Source organism: Grampus griseus (genome assembly GCF_964374135.1).
Source record: "Grampus griseus genome assembly, chromosome: 21".
In the NCBI taxonomy this organism is placed as follows: Eukaryota; Metazoa; Chordata; class Mammalia; order Artiodactyla; family Delphinidae; genus Grampus; species Grampus griseus.
The window spans coordinates 19,979,793-20,002,176 of record NC_139015.1 but is presented as its reverse complement, the minus strand read 5'-3'; the positions used below and the strand labels follow the sequence as shown (position 1 = coordinate 20,002,176).

The 22,384-nt window shown below is 36.4% G+C and overlaps 1 protein-coding gene across 3 annotated transcripts in view; it reads right to left on the bottom strand.

Annotated features, from left to right (window-relative positions):
• SGCZ (sarcoglycan zeta) overlaps positions 1-22,384 on the bottom strand; it is a gene marked incomplete at both ends in the record, with an annotated part of 903,085 nt that overhangs the window by 13,321 nt on the left and 867,380 nt on the right. For all 3 annotated transcript variants that reach the window (XM_082680528.1, XM_082680530.1, XM_082680529.1), the window contains one exon: positions 4,681-4,753. In XM_082680528.1, coding sequence (XP_082536654.1) covers positions 4,681-4,753 — 73 coding nt within the window. The remainder of the gene's footprint in view (positions 1-4,680; positions 4,754-22,384) is intronic.

Below are 22,384 nucleotides of genomic sequence, written 5' to 3'. Positions count from 1 at the left end.
TAGACTTTTGGTAACAGAATATCAACAGTTAAATGATGCCCTGATTCTCTTCTCCATGGAAATTCTCAAGCTTCCACTGAGGGTTTACAACATATACTTAAACTATTTATTTTACTACAAAATACTTTCTAAAAGGCCTGTTGAAAAATGAAGTCCACATGTATTGGCAAAACTTGTGAATTTCTATGCAGTTAGTCACTGGAATTAGTGAAGAACAATTGTGTTCATTTTTATAGCATTATAGTAATCACAGCAGTGCATTTCAGAGGAGTTTTTATAGTGGGTATCCAGGGATTATAGTAGAGAGAAGGATTAATGTTGAACTCGAGTCACTCTGCTGACTATTTTTTCCAAGCAATTCAGTTTTGGTGTTTAGATACCGAAGCCATAACAAGATTTTGTTTTTAAGGTGTTACATAATTTTCAAATTTGAAAATGAGTGGCCTAGATTTCCAGAATTCTCAACATTCTGAGAAAATGATTTAGACTTCTCTTAAACTAAGTTGCACGATGCAATTACTAAATGGAAACTTAAGCAGAACTTGAGTATCATGTGCCTTGTTCTTGCTAAATATTTAATACAGTAACAGAGACAGAGTTGACACTCGTTATTTGCCATTTCAAGGATGAAATAAACGGAGAATTGCACAGAAAAGTGTTTTTAGAAAAAAAAATCCAATGCAAACTGTGACCTGAACATATGTTCTTATACTATCTTACCACTTTTACTGTCTTATCACTTAGGGCTACCCTGAGCTTTTTTCAGCTACAAATCACATTGTTTTTGTTTCCACCATTTGTATTGTTTCCTGCCCACTTGCACACCCCTTATGGTCTCTTCCTGAAAATTAGATCAAAAAATCCCTAGGTCAATTTTTGCTCCCTGTTCCCATGACTGGAAGGGTAGGCAAGCTTCTCATTACCCACATTTGCTACAAACTCTAATATACAAACACATACATAGAATGAAAGAATAAAAGAAAGGAAGGAGGAAAGAAAGGGAAGGAAGAGGGAAAAGGGGAGAGAAGGAGAGGTTTGGGGAAGGGAAGTGGGGAGGAGAAAAATACTACTTTATTACCATTTTTTTCTCATAGGTGGAAAAATACCAGTAAAGTATATTACCCCTTTATTGACAAATTGTCTCAGGGAAAATCCTTACCATTTAATAAATGGTGGCTTTTCCTTGAACACGGGAACTATGTAAATCAAAGCTGTGTGTTTCCAGAGATTAATTTGGAGCCTGCAAACCTCACATTTCAGTTTTAAATTATATGCATACAAGAATGGAAATGATACCAATTATGTCATTAAATAGTAACTCATTTTACTAAACCAAAGTCTAAATTCTTGCCTTATTCTTGGAGCAGTTAATAAAACTCAGATCCAAACAATCCTTGGACAATGGGCATTACATTATAGATTTCATCACTTCCCACCAAAGAGGGCAGAAATCCTATTGAGCTATAATAATTTAGCTACATATTAATTTAAGAAAAAATAAAAAACATTTATACTTGGACTATTTCAGGCAAAGTGCTATGATGTCCTTACTATTTGTTGTTTAGCCTTTTAACAAATAAGTCCCTGCCGAAAAACAATATCACCTTAAAAAAAATTAAAGAAAATCTACACCTGTATTGTTAAAATGCACATGAAGACTACTAGCACAGACCTTGGCACATAGCAAGCATTCATCAAACAGCCGTTGAGTAAATAAATTATAGCAATCTACTACATTCCCACACCAAAATATTACCTAAACTCTACAGTAAACTTTTTGAAATGTTTCTTTCTAAAGTCTTTTATACTTGACAAAAGCAAAATCAAAGACAACATGGCTTCTTACTCCCTAAATTACATTTTATTTACTTGGTCAACTGCTGTCACCTTGTTGATTAGACTTAGGTGTCAACTAACGGTACTTCTTATTGCCCTGAAAGGAAAATTGTCAGCAAGACTCGTAAGGCTCTCCTCAGACACTGCTTTTAATCTTCAGTACACAAATGAATAATTGAATAACCTCGTCATTACTGTGCTTTGCTTCTGTTTCTGTTTTGGAATTTAGATCAGTACCACTCATCTTGGGGGCTGCCAAGCTGCTTTTAGTACTAGCAGCTAAGCCTCGCTTAGGTCAATGTTTAAATAATTTATGAATAATTAGAAAATAAAAACTGGAGACATGATATACTAATTATAATTTAATTCACATTCATACTTATGAATGTTGAGACATGTCAGTAAAGTAATTAAAATAGCAGTTGGTTCTTATCCTTTTTTGGCAATAGGCTTTTCATAATGAAAATCTGTGAAACGAGTACATAATTACTAAAACGTTAGAAGTAAAAAAAAAGTTTCTTTTAGAACTTAGTAATTACAATTTTTTTATTGAATGAAACTCTGGTATCTATGTTAAAACACAGCTCAAAAACAGTTGGAATCAATGTTAGTCACATGTCTTAGTAATACAAAAACAAATGATAACACATTCCTTATATACAGGCATTTAGCATCCTCATTATTCAGTTTTACTAAGTTTCAGTAATTCACGTTAACCAATTATAATAAAACTATTATGTGTGAGATACAGTGGCTGGCTGTTATTGAACTAAAGGTAAGCAAGGAAGACGTAGATCCCGTTCTAGTGGCAACACAACCTTGTTAAGTAAAGAAGGAAAAGATAATTTATACAAAAATGTAGAGGTCCTAAATGAGAATAGTCATAAATCAAGACTATAACACACTATGAGACACTGTTTTCACATATTCTTCAACCCTCCTAAATCCTTGGGGTTTCAGCATAAAGTAAATAATTATCATATTTGTCTTATTAAAAAATGCCTGATCGCATGAAGAGGGGCACCTTCTCCTGTTATTCTTAACTAGCTTGTTTGAATCTGGGCTACTCAACTAGTGGAAAACTGAGTTTTTTAAAGGAATTTTATCAATGAACTATAAAGGTCTGCAATATTTACTGTTGTAAAAATATGACTTTTTAAAAATAAATTTATTTATTTTTGGCTGCGCTGGTTCTTTGTTGCCGCGCGCGGGCTTTCTCTAGTTGTGGCGAGCAGGGGTTACTCTTCCTTGGCGTGTGCGGGCTTCTCATTGCAGTGGCTTCTCTTGTTGAGGAGCGCAGGCTCTAGGCGTGCAGGCTTCAGTAGTTGTGGCACGTGGGCTCAGTAGTTGTGGCTCGCGAGCTCTAGAGCACAGGCTCAGTAGTTGTGGCACACGGGCTTAGTTGCTCCGTGGCATGTGGGATCTTCCTGGACCAGGGCTCGAACCTGTGTCCCCTGCATTGGCAGGCAGATTCTTAACCACTGCACCACCAGGGAAGTCCAAAGTATGACTTTTTTTTAAATTAGCATTTTTCAACTTTATTTTTCTATTTTTATTTGAGCATTTTTTCCACTCATCCAAGAAGGAAGGGCTGAGCCTGCTCTTTATGAAATAAAATGGGTATTTTGCGTAATATTTTATTGTGTTTCAAGACAAAGACTCTATCTGTCAGGTTAATAATTTAATTCAGCTTTAAAAATGATTTTAAATATGTAATTTAGTTTTTTATATCAATATGGGTTGACTTTTTTCATATCATAGCAAATGGACATATATACACTACCAAATGTAAAACCGATAGCTAGTGGGAAGCAGCCACATAGCACAGGGAGATCACCCTGGTGCTTTGTGACCACCTAGAGGGGCGGGATAGGGAGGCTGGGAGGGAGGGAGATGCAAGAGGGAAGAAATATGGGGATGTATGTATATGTATAGCTGATTCACTTTGCTATATAACAGAAACTAACACACCATTGTAAAGCAATTATACTCCAATAAAAATATATAAAAAAAGATACCTATTTGAAATTAATTAGAGGAAACATCTTTTTTATTGGCATATAACATTGTATTGGTTTAAGGTATACAACATAATGATTTTGATAAATGTATATATCATAAAATGATTACCACAAGTTATTATAATAGGCATAATTTTATATAAAATATATAAAGTATATATTAAATATATATTTATTGAAGAACAATAGATAAGTTAATAGATTTTAGTATTTCAACTTTTATCAGTGATTGCCATGATTATGGGAGAATAATCATAAGGGGAGAATACCTTATAATTTTGTCCTCTCAGACTGACAGATGGAGCTTATTCCACTGGAAATATTAAGTTGAGGAGTATATCACAGGGCAATTAAGTTCTGCCTTTTACTGATCACTGTTTACATTTGTTTCTGATTTCCCTCTACTTAAGCCTCCCTGACTATTTACAGCTTTCTCTCACTCTCTGCCTCCCCTTTCTTTATGCCTATGCATGCCACATATTTCATTATCTGTATCAGATTTTCTGAAATCCCTATTTTTATTAGTCCTCCCCTCAACATTCTCTATAACTGCCTTTTCTTTTCTTTTTCTACACTCCTCCTGTCCGATATGTTTATTTTATATCCATTGTATGTTTGTAAAGGAAAAATATACAGAAGGACAGAATAATAACTCACATTTTCTTACCCTCAATGAAATATCCAATTATCTATTTACCATGTAGGCAGGGAATGTCAATTCTTTATACAGTTACGTAGCATATTTTCTGCTTTAGTTCTTTATATATTAAGGACCATCATCAGTGGTGGAAACAATGACACAGGTATAAATGCCAGGACTTACCTGAGGTCTTGGGAAGGTTCTGCTCTGATGTGAGGCGTTTCAACAGAGTGCCCGAACACTGCTCCTTCAGTGCCTGAGGATAACGTGAATCCAGGAGTCAGTATAAGCAAGTGTACAGACACACTGGTTTTCATTACTACTGTTATGCACCAAATATTCTTCTAAAAATGGGACAACTGAAAATAGAAGTACAGAAAATAAAAGAGAAAAATTGGAAAAGGAGTTTAAGGTAGTGAAGGGCCAAGGAGGGTAAATCTAAGTTTCACCGTGTTGACCCTTTTTAAAATGATCTTATTTATAAAAGTTCAGACTGAGTGAGAATTTTCACCTTCTGATCATAGAGCAAGATCCATTTCCTTCCCTTTTCTTTATTTCCAGGTAAGTGAATTTGAGGGAGGTACAGGTCACAATATTCAGTTCTTTCTACAAGCAGCAAAGCTTGAATGAAAATGTGGAGAGTGAGCTCTGATGTAGTATAGTATTAATTGTTTCAAGACATAGGTCCATAGGGCATTTAGCAATTTGCCCACAAGCAGCACTAGCCTTTAGTTAGAGTGATCATCGAACTACAGAGAACAGGGCACCTTACTTTGATCTTTCTGGAATTAAGGCTCAATCTAAAACCATGAACGGCTTGAGTTCATTAGAGTGGACTTCACCTGGGATCATAGTTATCTGAAGAGGTCACATGCTCAGGTAGTTGAATGATACTCTATCTAAACTTCCATTTATTGACTCCATTTGATTTTCCAGGTTGACAGAGCTTTTTCTAATTTAACTGAGCAAATAAAATGATTTTCCTTTCCAAAAATCAAATGCAAAAACACTCGTTCAAGATGATGAAGAAACAGCCTTCTTTTTTTTTTTCTTTTGTAATTTTACATAAATGAGATCATTCCCTTCAGAATAAACTTTATTTTCTTTTGGTTTAATCATCTTCAAACATCTCGGTGTAAGAATGTCATGGCTGCTCCATCAATGGCCCAACCATTGGGCCATACCCAAAGAGAGGTGTCAACCATACCACCTCTCTTATCTAATCCATGGAATTGTTAGGAGACTTAAATAATCAAAAAATATATAAATATATATTTCCCATGAATGGGAAAATTTTACAAACATCAGACTATTGGTAGGGTTGCCAGACTTAGCAATGAAAAATATTGGACACAATTAATTTTGAAGTTCAGTTAAACATAAAATCTTATTTTAGTATAAGTATGCAATACTTGCAGAGGATATACTTATACTAAAAATCATTTGTTGTTTGTCTGAAATTCAAAATTAACTGGGCATCATATATTTTACCTGATAAATCTAACCATTAGTCAACATTTATTTGGAACAAAAAGATCTGCTTTATCCTCACTTCAGGAAAAAAAAAATGTATTATGAATTCTCACAGCTTAAGTTATAGAAACCATGGAAACCAAAAAGGAAGAGGGACAGAAAAAGGAGAAAAAGGAACATAACATAGACATTTATTAATATGTATATTTAAACTTGTTGACTAAATAAATATTTATTGTTTATTTCTTTTGAAAAGGACTGTTCAAAAGGGCACAATGTCAGTTTTGCTTGATTGTATAGATGCTAAAGGATATTTCAGATAATTTAAAGTGATGACAATGTTATAAGATACAGAGAAACATAGACTGTTAACTCTTGTCATGGTCAGGAAAAATGATGCAGGCAAACCTCATGGTCAAAAAATACTGGATCTCATTCATAGGATAATTTCTAGCCTTTAAACAAAAGAATAAGAATGGCATATTTTTTGTTAGAAAGAAGAAAGAGTATATATGAATTGTGGTCCTACTTTATACTTAAAAACAGTTTTAGCCATACGCTAGGATGCTACTCTTTACAAATGCCTAACATAAAATAATCTCACCCAATTAAAAACATCATTAAAAATAAATTTATGTATCCCTACTAGTATGGCTATCTATACTCTAAGTGCTATACTCTAAGCTACTCATTATCAACCCACTGGCCTCCATATATCCTTTGGGAAGGCATTTGCTTCAGAAGGCAGGACAAGAAAAGGAAACCAAAAATTCCTGGTATTCCCAGGTCCTCAACTTCATAGTAACTGAAAAAAAAATTCTGTGAAATATAGCATCTCTCCAGCCATCAGCTTCATGAATTCTACTGTGGTTAATTTCAGATACTATTTTATGGGGTTATTGGGTTTGTGTAGAAGAAACTGTGATCAGTAATATATATACAAGCAAGGCAAAAATACCTCTATGCTTTGAAATGTTAGTTTTATATAAATTATCTAATTTTTTCTCACCAACATTTTTAATATATGTAGATAATAGATTGTTTACACTTGAAAAATGAGGATGCTCTACTCAGAGAAAGTAAATACCTTATCGATGAGGCTAGAATCTTGGAGTTCAGGTTTTCTTATGGATACACTATGAACTTTGAAATTAGCCATTTTGGGAAGCAATGCCAGCTGCTTCATTCCATCTAAGTGACCTTGAGCAAGTTATTTAATCTCTCCAAACTTCAATTTCCATTGATACAAATACGTATAGTAATGCCAACCTTGCAGTTTGGGTTAGGTTTTAATTAAATAGGATATTTGGTTCACTGTAAGAATTCAGTATTTCTTAATTCCCTCTCTCTATCAATTTCCTTTATGAAAGTCAGCCACAGAAGATGTATACATTGTATCTGTAGAGTTAATGTCCCAGCATGGGTCTACTCATTAATATGTGAAATCTCTATTCCCAAAATGTCATAGCTTCAAGTAACATAGTCTCATGCTGAATTTTGAAATCTGAAATGTAGACACTGAAAAGATATTCTTGAATGTTAAATATTAAATGCATTTTATTAATCAAAACTCTCTTCACTAAATCAACGAATTTTCTAATGCAGCCGCTTAGGTACCAGATAAGATCAATCAATGCTCAAATAAGCTCTGAGAACGAAGTTTCTTCTAACAAAAATGTCCAGCATTATCTTACTTTTAATTGACTTCATCATAGTATTTAAAAAATTGAGGAAACATGAAAACAAAAATGCATAGTAGAGCCTTTAATAACTAAAGTGGATGGATGATGATTTTTTTCATGTTTTACACTTACTAGTTCTTTGTGCAGGATATAATAGAAATGATATCATTTGAATAATTGTAGTAGGTAAAACAGTCATTAACTCTACCAGGGTTTTAGTTTCCATTCAAAAATCAAAGGAGAAGTTAAAGAAAGAGTAGTACAGGGCATCATTCCTTAGAATATTTCTCTTCTCAAAGTGAAATTTTAGTCATGAATTGGTAAGAATTCCAACCTAAAAGCTTAAGGTGGAGGAATCTGAGTAACGTCAACCATACCACCTCTCTTATCTAATCCACGAAATTGTTAGGAGACTTAAATAATCAAAAAATTAATTAACAGTAGGCAGCATTTTAAATTGCTATACTGGAATAGGGCTGAAGTCTAGGGTGAATTCATGTAGATTTCAGAGACAAAAATATTCCTGTTTATTCATTATCTTCAAGTTTGATGCTGTGCTATTAAATGCATATAAATTACTTGGTTAATTAAACTGAAAGACACTTTACAATATTTTCTTTTTAATTATTATTCTATTTGAGATCAGGAGCCTTTTTCACTCCTGTAGCTCCACTTCCTAGCACTTTATCTAGTATAATAGAGACATTCATTAGTATGTCTCTCTGAAGTTGTTGAATAAATAAATGTTTTCTTTGGTTTGGAAGTAAGATGAAGAACACAGCAGCAGGAAGCTGCCTAGAAGGAGAGCAGTCCTCACTAGGGCCCCCATATGCTGCTTGAAAGGCTTCAGTGGAGGAGGCTAAGGTCTGGCACAGAGGGCTTGCTGTTCTGGAAAACCAGAAAGAAAAATAAAAAAGAGAAAAGCCAGGTGGATTGGGAACAAAGGAATGAAGAAAGACTGGGGCACTCTGTGGGAAAAGAAGCTAAAGAGGAGTAGAAGCAATGTTGAGTTAAATTCTATTGTTATTTGTCTTGATGTTTGCCAATGAGATCTCCTAGTGCTTTCAGTTTTTCAAGAAAATCTACAATGATCTTTGTATTTTTTTGAGGTTTTGTTTTGGAGAGGGACAAAGAAGGGAATGAATGTCACACCCAGCTCTATACGGGACAGAAGAAATAATAGGAGGCATGAGGCAAAGGATGTTAAGAGAGCATGAGTATCTGTCCGCCTGCCTTCTTCCCCTGACAATTAATGGGAACTTAGGCAACATTTTAAATTCCTGCACTAAAATAGGGATGAGGTTCAGGGTAAGTTCATTTAGATCTTAAGGGCCAGAAGGATTCTTATTTATTCATTATCTTCAAATTTAAACTTACGCTACTGAATATTTCAAATTCTTTGGAAGTCTTCACACTTTGCTTTCTTTTTTCTTTATTTGAATCTCTTCCCCCCAGATCTAAATTGGTAGAGTAAAAGATTGGACAGGGAACAGTTTCATTTTATTCCCAAATCTGCCTCTAATTCATTCTTTGATCTTTGACAAGTATTTAAAGCCGCCCCTCCATTGCTATTTGTAAAATTAAGCTCTAAATAACATGATCTCTAAGGTACCTTCAATTTCTAACTGTCACAAGTTACATAATTTTTTCTGACATGTCGAAACCTGTATACCTCTTCTCATTTCTCCTTAAATACAAGTGGAAATAAGTTTGCCCCTGCAGATCGACAGAAAAATTATTTGGGGAAAGGGATGGAATAATCATATTGGAAAAAGTAAATTATTAACTATCATATCTTTTACTCCGTTAAAATGAGTTCCTCTGAATCCTGAAAGCATCATTACCCTTTAAAAGGAGAAATGTCAACCCATTTCAACATACATCTCTTACTTGTGTTATTTTAAGAGTCTAAATGGTGTTCCTGCTTCCAGCTAACTGCACAAAATACCACCTATACATTGCTATATTAATCTTACCAAACCTCTTGAGATCTCACCTGTACAAAAACCTGTAATTATTTTCTTGTATAATGCTTTTGCCCACCATTCAAGACTTCTGCTTGAATGCAAAATCCATTCATTCAGACTTACTTTCCTCTACTCATCTATAAATCTATTTACTAATTTTCCCACCTGTTAAGGTAAATACAATCTGTTCATTCTCTGACTATATTTGGGGTTTACTACCTATAGCACTCATTGAGAAGCTATCGTATCTATTCTGAAATTTTACATGCTAAATTATATACTACTCCCCATCTAGGCTAAAAAATATATATATATATCAAAGATGTTCCTTATATTCCATTGTATTCTTGTGAGCAACATGGTATCTTACATATGTGAGGTAATAAATATTGGTAAGGATCAATATTTCAAGGACTTTCTTCTTGAAAGCTTTTTCCCCTGTTTTTAACCCTCCTAGGTTGATTAATGGTACAATCATGCCCTAAAAACTCAAGTCAGAAATGGGGAAATATACTGAGATGCCCCTTCTTGTTCAACTTCCCTATTTACTTCTTTTTACCACTTCAGTATCACTTATATTTTCTCCCAGTTATTCCTCGATACCACAGCCAACTAATGTTCTGAAATTCAAAGCTGACTGTGTAATTCTCACTTAAAATGCTTCTGGAATCCAAAAGTCTGTGGAAGTCAAACCCAAATTCCTTAGTAGGACTTACCTGTTAGCAGTTTTCTGCATTTTATACTCCAGTGACAATAAAACTTTTGCATATTTTGAAATGTTTATAAACTGTTAAGAGTACCACTTCTGGGGCTTCCCTGGTGGCGCAGTGGTTGAGACTCTGCCTGCCGATGCAGGGAACCCGGGTTCGTGCCCCGGTCTGGGAGGATCCCACATGCCGCGGAGCGGCTGGGCCCGTGAGCCATGGCCGCTGAGCCTGCGCATCCGAAGCCTGTGCTCCGCAACGGGAGAGGCCACAGCAGTGAGAGGCCCGCGTAACGCAAAAAAAAAAAAAAAAGAGTACCACTTCTTCCCGACATACCTCTCTTGCCCCTTTAATGGTCATCTCTACTCATTTTCAGGATCTGATTCTAAATGATTTTCTCTGTGAACCATTTTCTGTGTCCTTCCTGCTTTTCCTCTTTCTGCTCAGTTTCCCCAGCTCCTTGTGAAAATTACTATACACAGCAGTTATACTGCTTTGCAATTCACGTTAAACTTCTACCCAGTAATTTATGAGTTCCTTGAACTCAAGGACTTTGTCTCAATAAATTTTGTATGCTTAGTACTGATCTTGAATTCTGATATACAGTTAAGGATCAGTAAATGAAAGAATGGGAATGAAAAAATTAATAAAAGCGTGAATAAATTAAAAATTATTCTGCAGTATTTTATGATTGATATGTAAAACTTGCTAAGTTTCTGTTTCCCAGTATATTTCTTCATTTAATACTTCAAAACAAATCAGGTTATTAATATCCTGAGGTGATGATCTGAATTTATTAAAACTGTTATTATGAGCCTATTCAATGTTCATTTTTCTATTAAAACAGGGAAACGGTACTGTTAAATTGTCTCTCTGAAACAGAAACAAACCCCTACCATGTTGTTCATTTGAAAGCAGAGGATAAGCTGCCAATATTTCTGAAAATAAATTATTTCAAAATCTGTTTTTACTTTTCAGTCAGCAGTTTTCATAATTTAAAAAATACCTCAAGGCATTTACTCTCAGATGCCAAATCATGTCCTCTTTTCAACTTCTAAGGTTTTCAGAAGATAAAAAGAGATCATGGAAAAGATACTTAGATGATCAGATTGACAATACATTAGAATAAACCTATTTTCCTCAAGATGAAATATATTCAAAAATGAAATGTTTTATCACTAATAAAGAAAATTAAACTTAAATATATCAAGATTTGAAATTACGCAGAGACCCTTCTTGCTCATATTTTCTAAGCTTCAAGTAGCTTGTATTTTTCTAGCATTTATCTCTGATGTCTTGGGGGGAAAAAGCTCTTCTTTTGTTAATTCCTTCTATTCCTTTTAATGAAGCAAAAAATAACTGAAATTTAAAAGTGTGTGGAGAAAACAAAAAAGAAAAAAAATGTTCAAATGATACTTGATGGAAACTACATCTAGGAAAAAGATATAGAAATAATCCCTCTTTCAAATTTCCACCTTCGGAAAAGAGTATCAGAAGCTCAAGCAGAGCTTTCATCATTCACTTTTAGGATATATATTTTCAGAAAATAATAAGTAATTCCAAGGTCTATAATTACTAAGGTTGTCATTTTGCCCTTTACCTTAATAACCACTAAAGGAATAAGAAGCAATATACACCTGAGACATTTAAAAAACCTTAAATGAACAAGTGTTACCAACAGCATATCTTTAGCAAACACAATCATAAGATTCTTTTGTTATGGATTTATCAAAAGGCAGCTACATTTGAATTGACTGATCACTCCATTGTGCACATTCTAACAGAAACTGAAACATAAAAATGTGAAATAACTTGAAAACAAATGAACTACCTATATATTTTTTTATTTTGCAAAATATTTCATAAAAATATCAGTTCATGATGTGATTTGGAAAATTAGTAAAACAAGATCTCTACGTGAATTACCTTTTTACTACATTTAAGTTATCTTTGCAAGCTTTGAGACACTTAATCTAGTAGTATATTTTGTTTTGAGGTTTGGAGATTTTACCTAAATACAGATAGCATAGCTAGTGCTAGTTTTGCTTCTTTGAGGTCATATTCATTTTTATGCAGGAATATTTTCTGTATAGCCCTTTCCTTTACAAACTTTATCATTACTTAATCCACATGCAATTTAAGCTTTTCTGATCCCTGTGGAAATTATTTATCTAAAAATGTACTGTTAGTTGTACCATAAACTCAGGTTCTTTGGGAAAATAAAGGAATACCTTAATCCTGCCTTTTTGTCTTATTTTATTCTTTAGATTCTTCACCCCTATTTAAACTAGTTTCTGGAGAAAAGTAAGATGGGCTTTCTACTGCTGTTGGTCATAGGCAGGAAGACTGTGTTTCCAACTGGCACACCACGCTGATCATTTCAAGTGGAATGCACAAGGACAGCTACTACCCCTGATACTTCTGATACATTGCCACTAAAGCACATTATATGGAAGATAGAAATCCATAGAAATTTATCCAAAAGTGGTGGTACCCAACTGTCTGTAGTGGCTTCAGATACTACATGTGTTTATGGATTTACAGGCATACCCTGGAGATACTGCGGGTTCGGTTCCAAACCATGGCAAGAAAGCAAATAAATGCAATAAAGCAAGTTACACAAATGTTTTGGTTTCCCAGAGCATATAAAAGTTATGTTTTTACCATACTGCAGTCTGTTAAGTGTGCAATACCATTACATCTAAAAAAACAATGTACATACCTTAATTTAAAATATTTTATTGCTAAATAAATGCCAACCATCAACTGAGCCTTCAGTCAGTCATAATTTTTTTTGCTGGTGAAGGATTTAAAATATTGCAAGAATTACCAAAATGTGACACAAAGATATGAACTGAGCAAATGCTGTTGGAAAAATGGTGCCCATATATTTGCTTAATACAAGATAGTCACACACCTTCAGTTTGTAAAAAACACAGTATCTGCAAAGTGCAATAAAGCAAAGAGAAATAAAATGAGGTATGCCTGTATCTGAAACTTTCTACAATCATTTTTTCAATTAAAAAAAAACTTGTGTGTTCAAAAGATGCTAATTCTATAAATGGCTTTATGGACCTGAGCCACAGAGTTAATATATATAAATCAGCATCTGAACGCAACTAGGACTTCTAACATGGTACCTTATTAAACACAGTTGAGTTAGACTTTCCTTCTTATCTCAATATAGCTAAGTGATTCTAAAATATCAGAGGGACTTCCCTGGCGGTCCAGTGGTTAAGATTCTGCTCTTTCAACGCAGGGGGGTGCGGGTTTGATCCCTGATCGGGGAGCTAACGATCCCCCATGCCTAGGGGTCAAAAAACCAAAACATAACATAGAAGCAATATTGTAACAAAAAATAAAGGCTTCAAAAATGGTTCACATCGGGCTTCCCTGGTGGCACAGTGGTTGAGAGTCCGCCTGCCGATGCAGGGAACATGGGTTCGTGCCCCAGTCCGGGAAGATCCCACGTGCCGCAAAGCGGCTGGGCCCATGAGCCATGGCCGCTGAGCCTGCGCGTCCGGAGCCTGTGCTACGCAACGGGAGAGGTCACAACAGTGAGAGGCCCGCGTACCGCAAAAAAAAAAAAAAAAAAAAAAAAAAGGTTCACATCAAAAAATATTTTAAAAAAATAAATGAAACATCAGAGTTTAACCTGTCATTTTCTGAGTGTCTGTGCAGTTGTGGACAAAGTCATAATTTGGAATTTTCATTTGGCAACCTGCCTTAAAACATGTTTCCACTCTTTTAGTAATAATCGTTTTATAAACATTGAGGTGAAAAATGCAAGTATCAGAAAGTCTATCCTCCAATAACAGGATAATGTGGCATTCATAGATAGAGACCAGTTGGGAAACAGCTAGGAAGAAAGCACTTGCTAATGCCGAAACAAACTCCCTTCCATCCTTTTGTTCCTATGAGGTTTTTTTTTTTAACCTCTTATTGTTCCACATGCTCCTGTGAATTTTATGTTGTCACCTGCCATGTAATTCATTGTGTGCCAATAGGGAAACAAAGAGAGCTCATTTATCTGTGTTTGTTTTCTATTCACAAGAGGTTAGGTAGCATTACTTTTTTAACATCTTTATTGGAGTATAATTGCTTTACAATGTTGTGTTAGTTTCTGCTGTATAACAAAGTGAATGAGCTATAGTATATGAATATCCCCATATCTCCTTCCCCTTGTGTCTCCCTCCCACTCTCCCTATCCCACCCCTCTAGGTGGTCACAAAGCACAGAGATGATCTCCCTGTGCTATCCCGGCTGCTATCCCAGCTGATCTCCCTGCTGCTTCCTACTAGCTATCTGCTTTACATTTGATAGTGTATATATGTAAATGCCACTCTCTCACTTCCTCTCAGCTTACCCTTCCCCCTCCCCGTGTCCTCAAGTCCATTCACTAGTCTGCGTCTTTATTCGTGTCCTGCCCCTAGGTTCTTCAGAACCTTTTTTTTTTTTTTAGATTCCATATATATGTGTTAGCATACAGTATTTGTTTTTCTCTTTCTGACTTACTTCACTCTGCATGAGAGATTCTAGGTCCATCCACCTGATTACAAATAAATCAATTTTGTTTCTTCTTATGGCTGAGTAATATTCCATTGTATACGTGTAACACATCTTTTTTTTTTTTTTTTTTTTTTGTGGTATGCGGGCCTCTCACTGTTGTGGCCTCTCCCGTTGCAAAGCACAGGCTCCGGACGCACAGGCTCAGCGGCCATGGCTCATGGGCCCAGCCGCTCTGCGGCATGTGGGATCCTCCCGGACCGGGGCATGAACCCGTGTCCCCTGCATCGGCAGGTGGACTCTCAACCACTGAGCCACCAGGGAAGCCCTACCACATCTTTATCCATTCAACTGTCGTTGGACACTTAGGTTGCTTCCATGTCCTGGCTATTGTAAATAGTGCTGCAATGAACATTGTGGTACATGACTCTTTTTGAATTATGGTTTTCTCAGGGTATATGCCCAGTAGTGGGATTGCTGGGTCATATGGTAGTTCTATTTTTAGTTTTTTAAGGGACCTCCATACTGTCCTCCATAGTGGCTGTATCAATTTACATTCCCACCACCAGTGCAAGAGTGTTCCCTTTTCTCCACACCTTCTCCAGTATTTACTGTTTGTAGATTTTTTGACAATGGCCATTCTGACTGGTGTGAAGTGATACCTCATCATAGTTTTGAACTGCATTTCCTTAATGATTAGTGATGTTGAGCATCCTTTCATGTGTTTGTTGGCAATCTGTATATATTCTTTGGAGAAATGTCTGTTTAGGTCTTCTGCCCATTTTTGGATTGGGTTGTTTGTTTTTTTGATATTGAACTGCATGAGCTGCTTGTATATTTTGGAGATTAATCCTTTGTCAGTTGCTTCATTTGCAAATATTTTCTCCCATTCTGAGGGTTGTCTTTTGGTCTTGTTTATGGTTTCCTTTGCTGTGCCAAAGCTTTTAAGTTTCATTAGGTCCCATTTGTTTATTTTTGTTTTTATTTCCATTTCTCTAGGAGGTGGGTCAAAAAGGATCTTGCTGCAATGTACGTCACAGAGTGTTCTGCCTATGTTTTGCTCTAAGAGTTTTATAGTGTCTGGCCTTACATTTAGGTCTTTAATCCATTTTGAGTTTATTTTTGTGTATGGTGTTAGGGAGTGTTCTAATTTCATTCTTTTACATGTATCTGTCCAGTTTTCCCAGCACTGCTAATTGAAGACGCTGTCTTTTCTCCATTGTATATTCTTGCCTCCTTTATCAAAGATAAGGTGACCATATGTGCATGGGTTACTCTCTGGGCTTTCTGTCCTGTTGCATTGATCTACATTTCTGTTTTTGTGCCAGTACCATACTGTTGAAAGCTTTTTCTCCATCTATTGAGATGATCATATGGTTTTTATCCTTCAATTTGTTAATATGGTGTATCACATTGATTGATTTGTGTAAATTGAAGAATCCTTGCATTCCTAGGGTAAACCCCACTTGATCATGGTGTATGATCCTTTTAATGTGCTGTTGGATTCTGTTTGCTACAATTTTGTTCATGATTTTTGCATCTGTGTTCATCAGTGATATTGGCCTATAGTTTTCTTTCTTTGTGACATCTTTGTCTGGTTTTGGTATCAGGGTGATGGTGGCCACGTAGAATGAGTTTGGGAGTGTTCCTCCCTCTGCTATATTTTGGAAGAGTTTGAGGAGGATAGGTGTTAGCTCTTCTCTGAATGTTTGATAGATTTTGCCTGTGAATCCATCTAGTCCTGAGCTTTTGTTTGTTGGAAGATTTCTAATCACAGTTTCAATTTCAGTGCTTGTCATTGGTCTGTTCATATTTTCTATTTCTTCCTGGTTCGGCCTTGGAAGGTTGTGCTTTTCTAAGAATTTGTCCATTTCTTCCAGGTTGTCCATTTTATTGGCATATAGTTGCTTGTAGTAATCTCTCATGATCCTTTGTAGTTCTGCAGTGTCAGTTGTTACTTCTCCTTTTTCATTTCTAATTCAGTTGATTTGAATCCTCCTGGTTTTTCTTGATGAGTCTGGCTAATGGTTTATCAATTTTGTTTAACATCTCAAAGAAACAGCTTTTAGTTTTATTGATCTTTGCTATTGTTTTCTTCATTTCTTTTTCATTTATTTCTTTTTTTTAAAAGTAATTTTAATTAATTAATTTATTTTTGGCTGCGTTGGGTCTTCGTTGCTGCGCAAAGGCTTTCTCTAGTTGGGGCGAGCTTGGGGTATTCTTCTTTGCAGTGCGTGGGCTTCTCATTGTGGTGGCTTCTCTTGCTGTGGAGCACGGGCTCTAGGCACAGGGCCTTCAGTAGTTGTGGCATGCAAGCTCTAGAGCACAGGCTCAGTAGTTGTGGTGCCTGGGCTTAGTTGCTTCATAGCATGTGGGATCTTCCTGGACCAGGGCTCGAACCCACATCCCCTGCATTGGCAGGCAGATTCTTAACCACTGCGCCACCAGGGAAGCCCTTATTTATTTATTTCTCATCTGATTTTTATGATTTCTTTCCTTCTGCTAAATTTGGGGGTTTTTTTTGTTCTTCTTTCTCTAATTGCTTTAGGTGTAAGCTGCGGTTGTTAATTTGAGATATTTCTTGTTTCTTGAGGCAGGATTTTATTGCTGTAAACTTCCCTCTTCGAACTGCTTTTGCTGCATCCCACAGGTTTTGGGTTGTAGTGTTTTCATTGTCATTTGTTTCTAGGTATGTTTTGATTTCCTCTTTGATTTCTTCAGTGATCTCTTGGTTATTTAGTAGTGTATTGTTTAGCTTCCATGTGTTTGTATTTTTAAAAGTTTTTTTTCCTGTAATTGATATCTAGTCTCATAGTGTTGTGGTCGGAAAAGATACTTGATACAATTTCAATTTTCTTAAATTTACCAAGGCTTGATTTCTGACCCAAGATATGATCTATCCTGCAGAATGTTCCATGAGCAGTTGAGAAGAAAGTGTATTCTGTTGTTTTTGGATGGAATGTCCTATAAATATCAATTAAGTCCATTTGGTTTAATGTATCATTTAAAGCTTGTGTTTCCTTATTTATTTTCATTTTGGATGATCTGTCCATTGGTGAAAGTGGGATGTTAAAGTCCCCTACTATGATTGTGTTACAGCCGATTTCCCCTGTCATGGTTGTTAGCTTTGCCTTATGTATTTAGGTGCTCCTATGTTGGGTGCATAAATATTACAATTGTTATACCTTCTTCTTAGATTGATCCCTTGATAATTATGTAGTGTCCTTCTTTGTCTCTTGTAATAGTCTTTGTTTTAAAGTCTATTTTTTCTGATATGAGAATTGTTACTCCAGCTTTCTTCTGATTTCCATTTGCATGGGATATCTTTTTCCATCCCTTCACTTTCATTCTGTATGTGTCCTTAGGTCTGAAGTGGGTCTCTTGTAGACAGCATATATACGGGTCTTGTTTTTCTATCCATTCAGCCTGTCTGTGTCTTTTGGTTGGAGCACTTAATCCGTTTACATTTAAGGTAATTACTGATGTGTATGTTCCTATTACCCTTTTCTTAATTGTTTTGGGTTTGCTTTTGTAAGTCTTTTCCTTCTCTTGTATTTCCAGCCTAGAGAAGTTCCTTTAGCATTTGTTGTAAAGCTGGTTTTGTGGTGCTGAATTCTCTTAGTTTTTGCTTGTCTGTAAAGGTTTTAACTTCTCCCTCGAATCTGAATGAGATCCTTGCTGGGTAGAGTAATCTTGGTTGTAGGTTTTCCTCTTTCATCACTTTAAATATATTCTGCCACTCCCTTCTGGCTTGCAGAGTTTCTTCTGAAAGATTAGCTGTTAACCTTATGGGGATTCCTTTGTATGTTATTTGTTGCTTTTCCCTTGCTGCTTTTAATTTTTATTCTTTGTATGTAATTTTTGATAGTTTGATTAATAAGTGTCTTGGCGTGTTTCTCCTTGGATTTATCCTGTATGGGACTTTCTGTGCTTCCTGGACTTGATTGACTGTTTCCTTTCCCATGTTAGGGAAGTTTTCAACTATAATTTCTTCAAATATTTTCTCAGTCCCTTTCTTTTTCTCTTCTTCCTCTGGAAGCCCCTATAATTCTAATGTTGGTGCATTTAATGTTGTCCCAGAGGTCTCTGAGACTGTCCTCAATTCTTTTCATTCTTTTTTCTTTATTCTGCTCTGTGGTAGTTATTTACACTATTTTATCTTCTAGCTCACTTATCCGATCTTCTGCTTCAGTTATTCTGCTACTGATTCCTTCTAGAGAAGTTTTAATTTCATATATTGTGTTGCTCATCATTGTTTGTATGCTCTTTAGTTCTTCTAGGTCCTTGTTAAATGTTTCTTGTGTTTTCTTCATTCTGCTTCCAAGATTTTGTATGATCTTTAGTATGATTACTCTGAATTCTTTTTCAGGTAGACTGCCTATTTCCTCTTCATTTGTTTGGTCTGATGGGCTTTTACTTCATTCCTTCATCTGCTGTGTATTTCTCTGTCTTCTCATTTTTCTTAACTTACTGTGTTTGTTGTCTCCTTTTTGCAGTCTGCAGGTTCATAGTTCTCGTTGTTTTTGGTGTGTCCCCAGTGGGTAAGGTTGGTTCTGTGGGTTGTGTAGCCTTCCTGGTGGAGGGCACTGGTGCCTGTGTTCTGGTGGATGAGGCTGGATCTTGTCCTTCTGATGGGCAGGACCGCATCCGGTGGTGTGTTTTGGGGTGCCTGTGAACTTAGTATGATTTTAGGTAGCCTTTCTGCTAATGGGTGGGGTTGTGTTCCTGTCTTGCTAGTTGTTCATCATGGGGTGTCCAGCACTGGAGCTTGCTGGTCATTGAGTGGAGCTGGGTCCTAGCACTGAGACAGAGATCTGTGGGACAACTCTCGCCAATTGGTATTATGTGGGGCTGGGAGGTCTCTGGTGTCCAATGTCCTGAACTTGGCTCTCCCACCTCAGAGGCTCAGGCCTGACACCTGGCCGGAGCACTAAGACCCTGTCAGCCACACGGCTTACATGTAAATGGGTTACATTCTCCAATCCAAAGGCACAGGGTCACTGGCCTTCTGCACTCAGCTCAGTCCTCCAGCCGAGCATTGTCTTCTGGGCCTTTTCCATATGGAGAGCCTGCTTTGGATCCAGGTCCAGCTGCATTCCCTAGCATCTAGAAGAAGCAGCTGATGCCCCCATCCTCCCTTATCCCTGCCACAACTTGTCACGATCCTGGAGTGCCTCCATTTGTGAATTTATAATCATTTCAAAATAAAAGTTGACAGTTACTCTTCGGTTGGCAATTTCCCTCCTAAAGTCAGAATTTTGGGGCTTCAACCTGAGCACTTACCTTGACACTTAAGCCTATTCAAAACGTGTTCCTGAGGACAGTTTTGAACTTGCCAAAAAGTGATCTCCGGCCTACCTGTGAGCATGCATGGGAGGTTTAAAAGAATTGGAGTTATCTAATCAGGCCAGTGAAATCAGGATTGAGACTCTATTTCAGTGATAAAATGATGTATCCTACAGAGTAAGGTGACCAGAAGTTTGACACGTCCACTGAGAAAGGAACAAAAGGAGAAGTGAAATGGACTGAATCTGCAGGATTCCCTTTCAATCAATAATACAGAAGGCCTGTCTTTCACTCACTCAACAGGGACTACAGTCTTCCACTGTTTGCAATCCAACTACCTTAGAATCCTACTTCTGGTTTGGTTTTATCAATTTGACAATTGATATTCAAGGGGACTAGGCTAAGGGACCACATAGTCATTGATGTGTCTAGATTCTCTGAGATTGACCATTGTATTAAAGCCACATCATCAAATAGCTACAAACCTACCCTATATAATTATATATCCCTGTATGAAGATCTTACAGCATTGAAAGTTAATATTATATACTTCATTTTTTCCATATTTAATAAAATAATTTACCATATTGCTATGGACTGAATTTTGTCTCTTCAAAATAAATGTGTGGTGGCTATCTCTCCCAGTGTAATGGTATTTGCAGACAGAGCCTTTGGAAGAAAATCAGATTTAGAGGAGGGAGATGGTGGGATGCTCATTATAGGATTAGTGACCTTATAAGAAGAGTCAGAGACACCAGGGCTCGCTCTCTCTCTGCCTTGTGAGGACACATTGAGAAGGCAACTATCTGCAAGCCAGGAAGAATGCTCTAACCAGAACCCAACCATCCTGTCACCTTGACCTTGGACTTCCAGACTCCAGAACTGTGAGAAAAATTAATTTCTATTTTTTAAGCCAGTCAGTTTATGATATTTTATTACAGCAGCCTGAGTTGACTAAGACATATGTGGAGAATATTTTTCTATACTCTGAAAAACGTTATCTGTGGTTTATTAATTACATTGTTCAAATTTATATTTTATTGTTTGAAACAATGTCAAGCCTGAAGAAAAGTCATGAGTATAATTAAAAAAAGAAAACAAAAAACTCTTGTACACCCCTTGCTCTGGAGCCCCATTCAAGTTTTGCTAAATGTGATTGGCTTTAAAAACAAATCCACAAATTCTTTGAAACTCATAAAGGGAAAGCGGGTCCTCTTTTATGACTTTCTTCATATTTCTATTGCACCAATTATATTTTCAAGAAGTTTTGCTTTAACAAAATTAGGAAACATTTAAGTCAGAACTCAGAGAAATAAAATAAGTCACAGAGAAGACTGTCAGTAAGGTGCTCAGAGGAAGCAGCTATTTTCTGACGATGGCATAGTTCATTATTAATACACTTCAAAACCTGCAATCAGTTTTCACCCAGAAATTTGGGGGCCAGAGTGGTACTCATCTTTAACATCTCTAAAAGCTTTATCCTCTGTAAGTTTAAAAAACTAGAGACAGTAACCACGCAGATGTGCTTTTGAAGCATTTCCTCAGGCTCGCTGGGGTGGGAGGAAAGGAGGAGGAGGACTAATTTAAAAAAACAACTAGAAAATTGAGTTGAGTGATTTACTCAAGTCTACAGACTTGAAATGCCACACCGAAGAAAATGAAGTGATTGCACCTCCCTTTCCTCAGCACCTGATCTCATCACATTTCTTCAGGTGCCGTTCAGACCAAGCAGCTCCATCCTGCTGGCTGAGTGTTACCATGTTCTTAGCATTTGGACAGCCTGGAGGAACAACAGTCCTATGTAATAGAAAGGTTGATTCCAAAGCTCACCCCATCACAATGTCCCAATTTAACAGACAAGAAGAAGGATGTAGAAGACTAACTAATAAAGACAAACCAGAAAATACTGATTTCAACCCAGAAACATAGTGTTTAATTTAAAGGCAGCTCTTTGGAAAACTCTTTCTTCTGTTGTCAAATAAGCATTGGAACCTATCTTTCCAATCATTCAATTAGAACAGAGACAAAGGAATGACACTCTTGGCTTTCAAGCAAACACTAGGGCACAGGGTGGATGCATGATTCGGATTCACTATTCTTTCAAATTGACAGTTTTAATTTCTACTGCCTGATAAAAAAGAGACATCCTTTCTTCTCATACATTGAGCCATTTTCTACTTTTCTCTCAAAGGCAAAACAGAGAGATCTAACTCCAACTAATGGCTTTTAATTTAACATGAAAGTATCCTAAAGGACTAAAGTCTTTCAC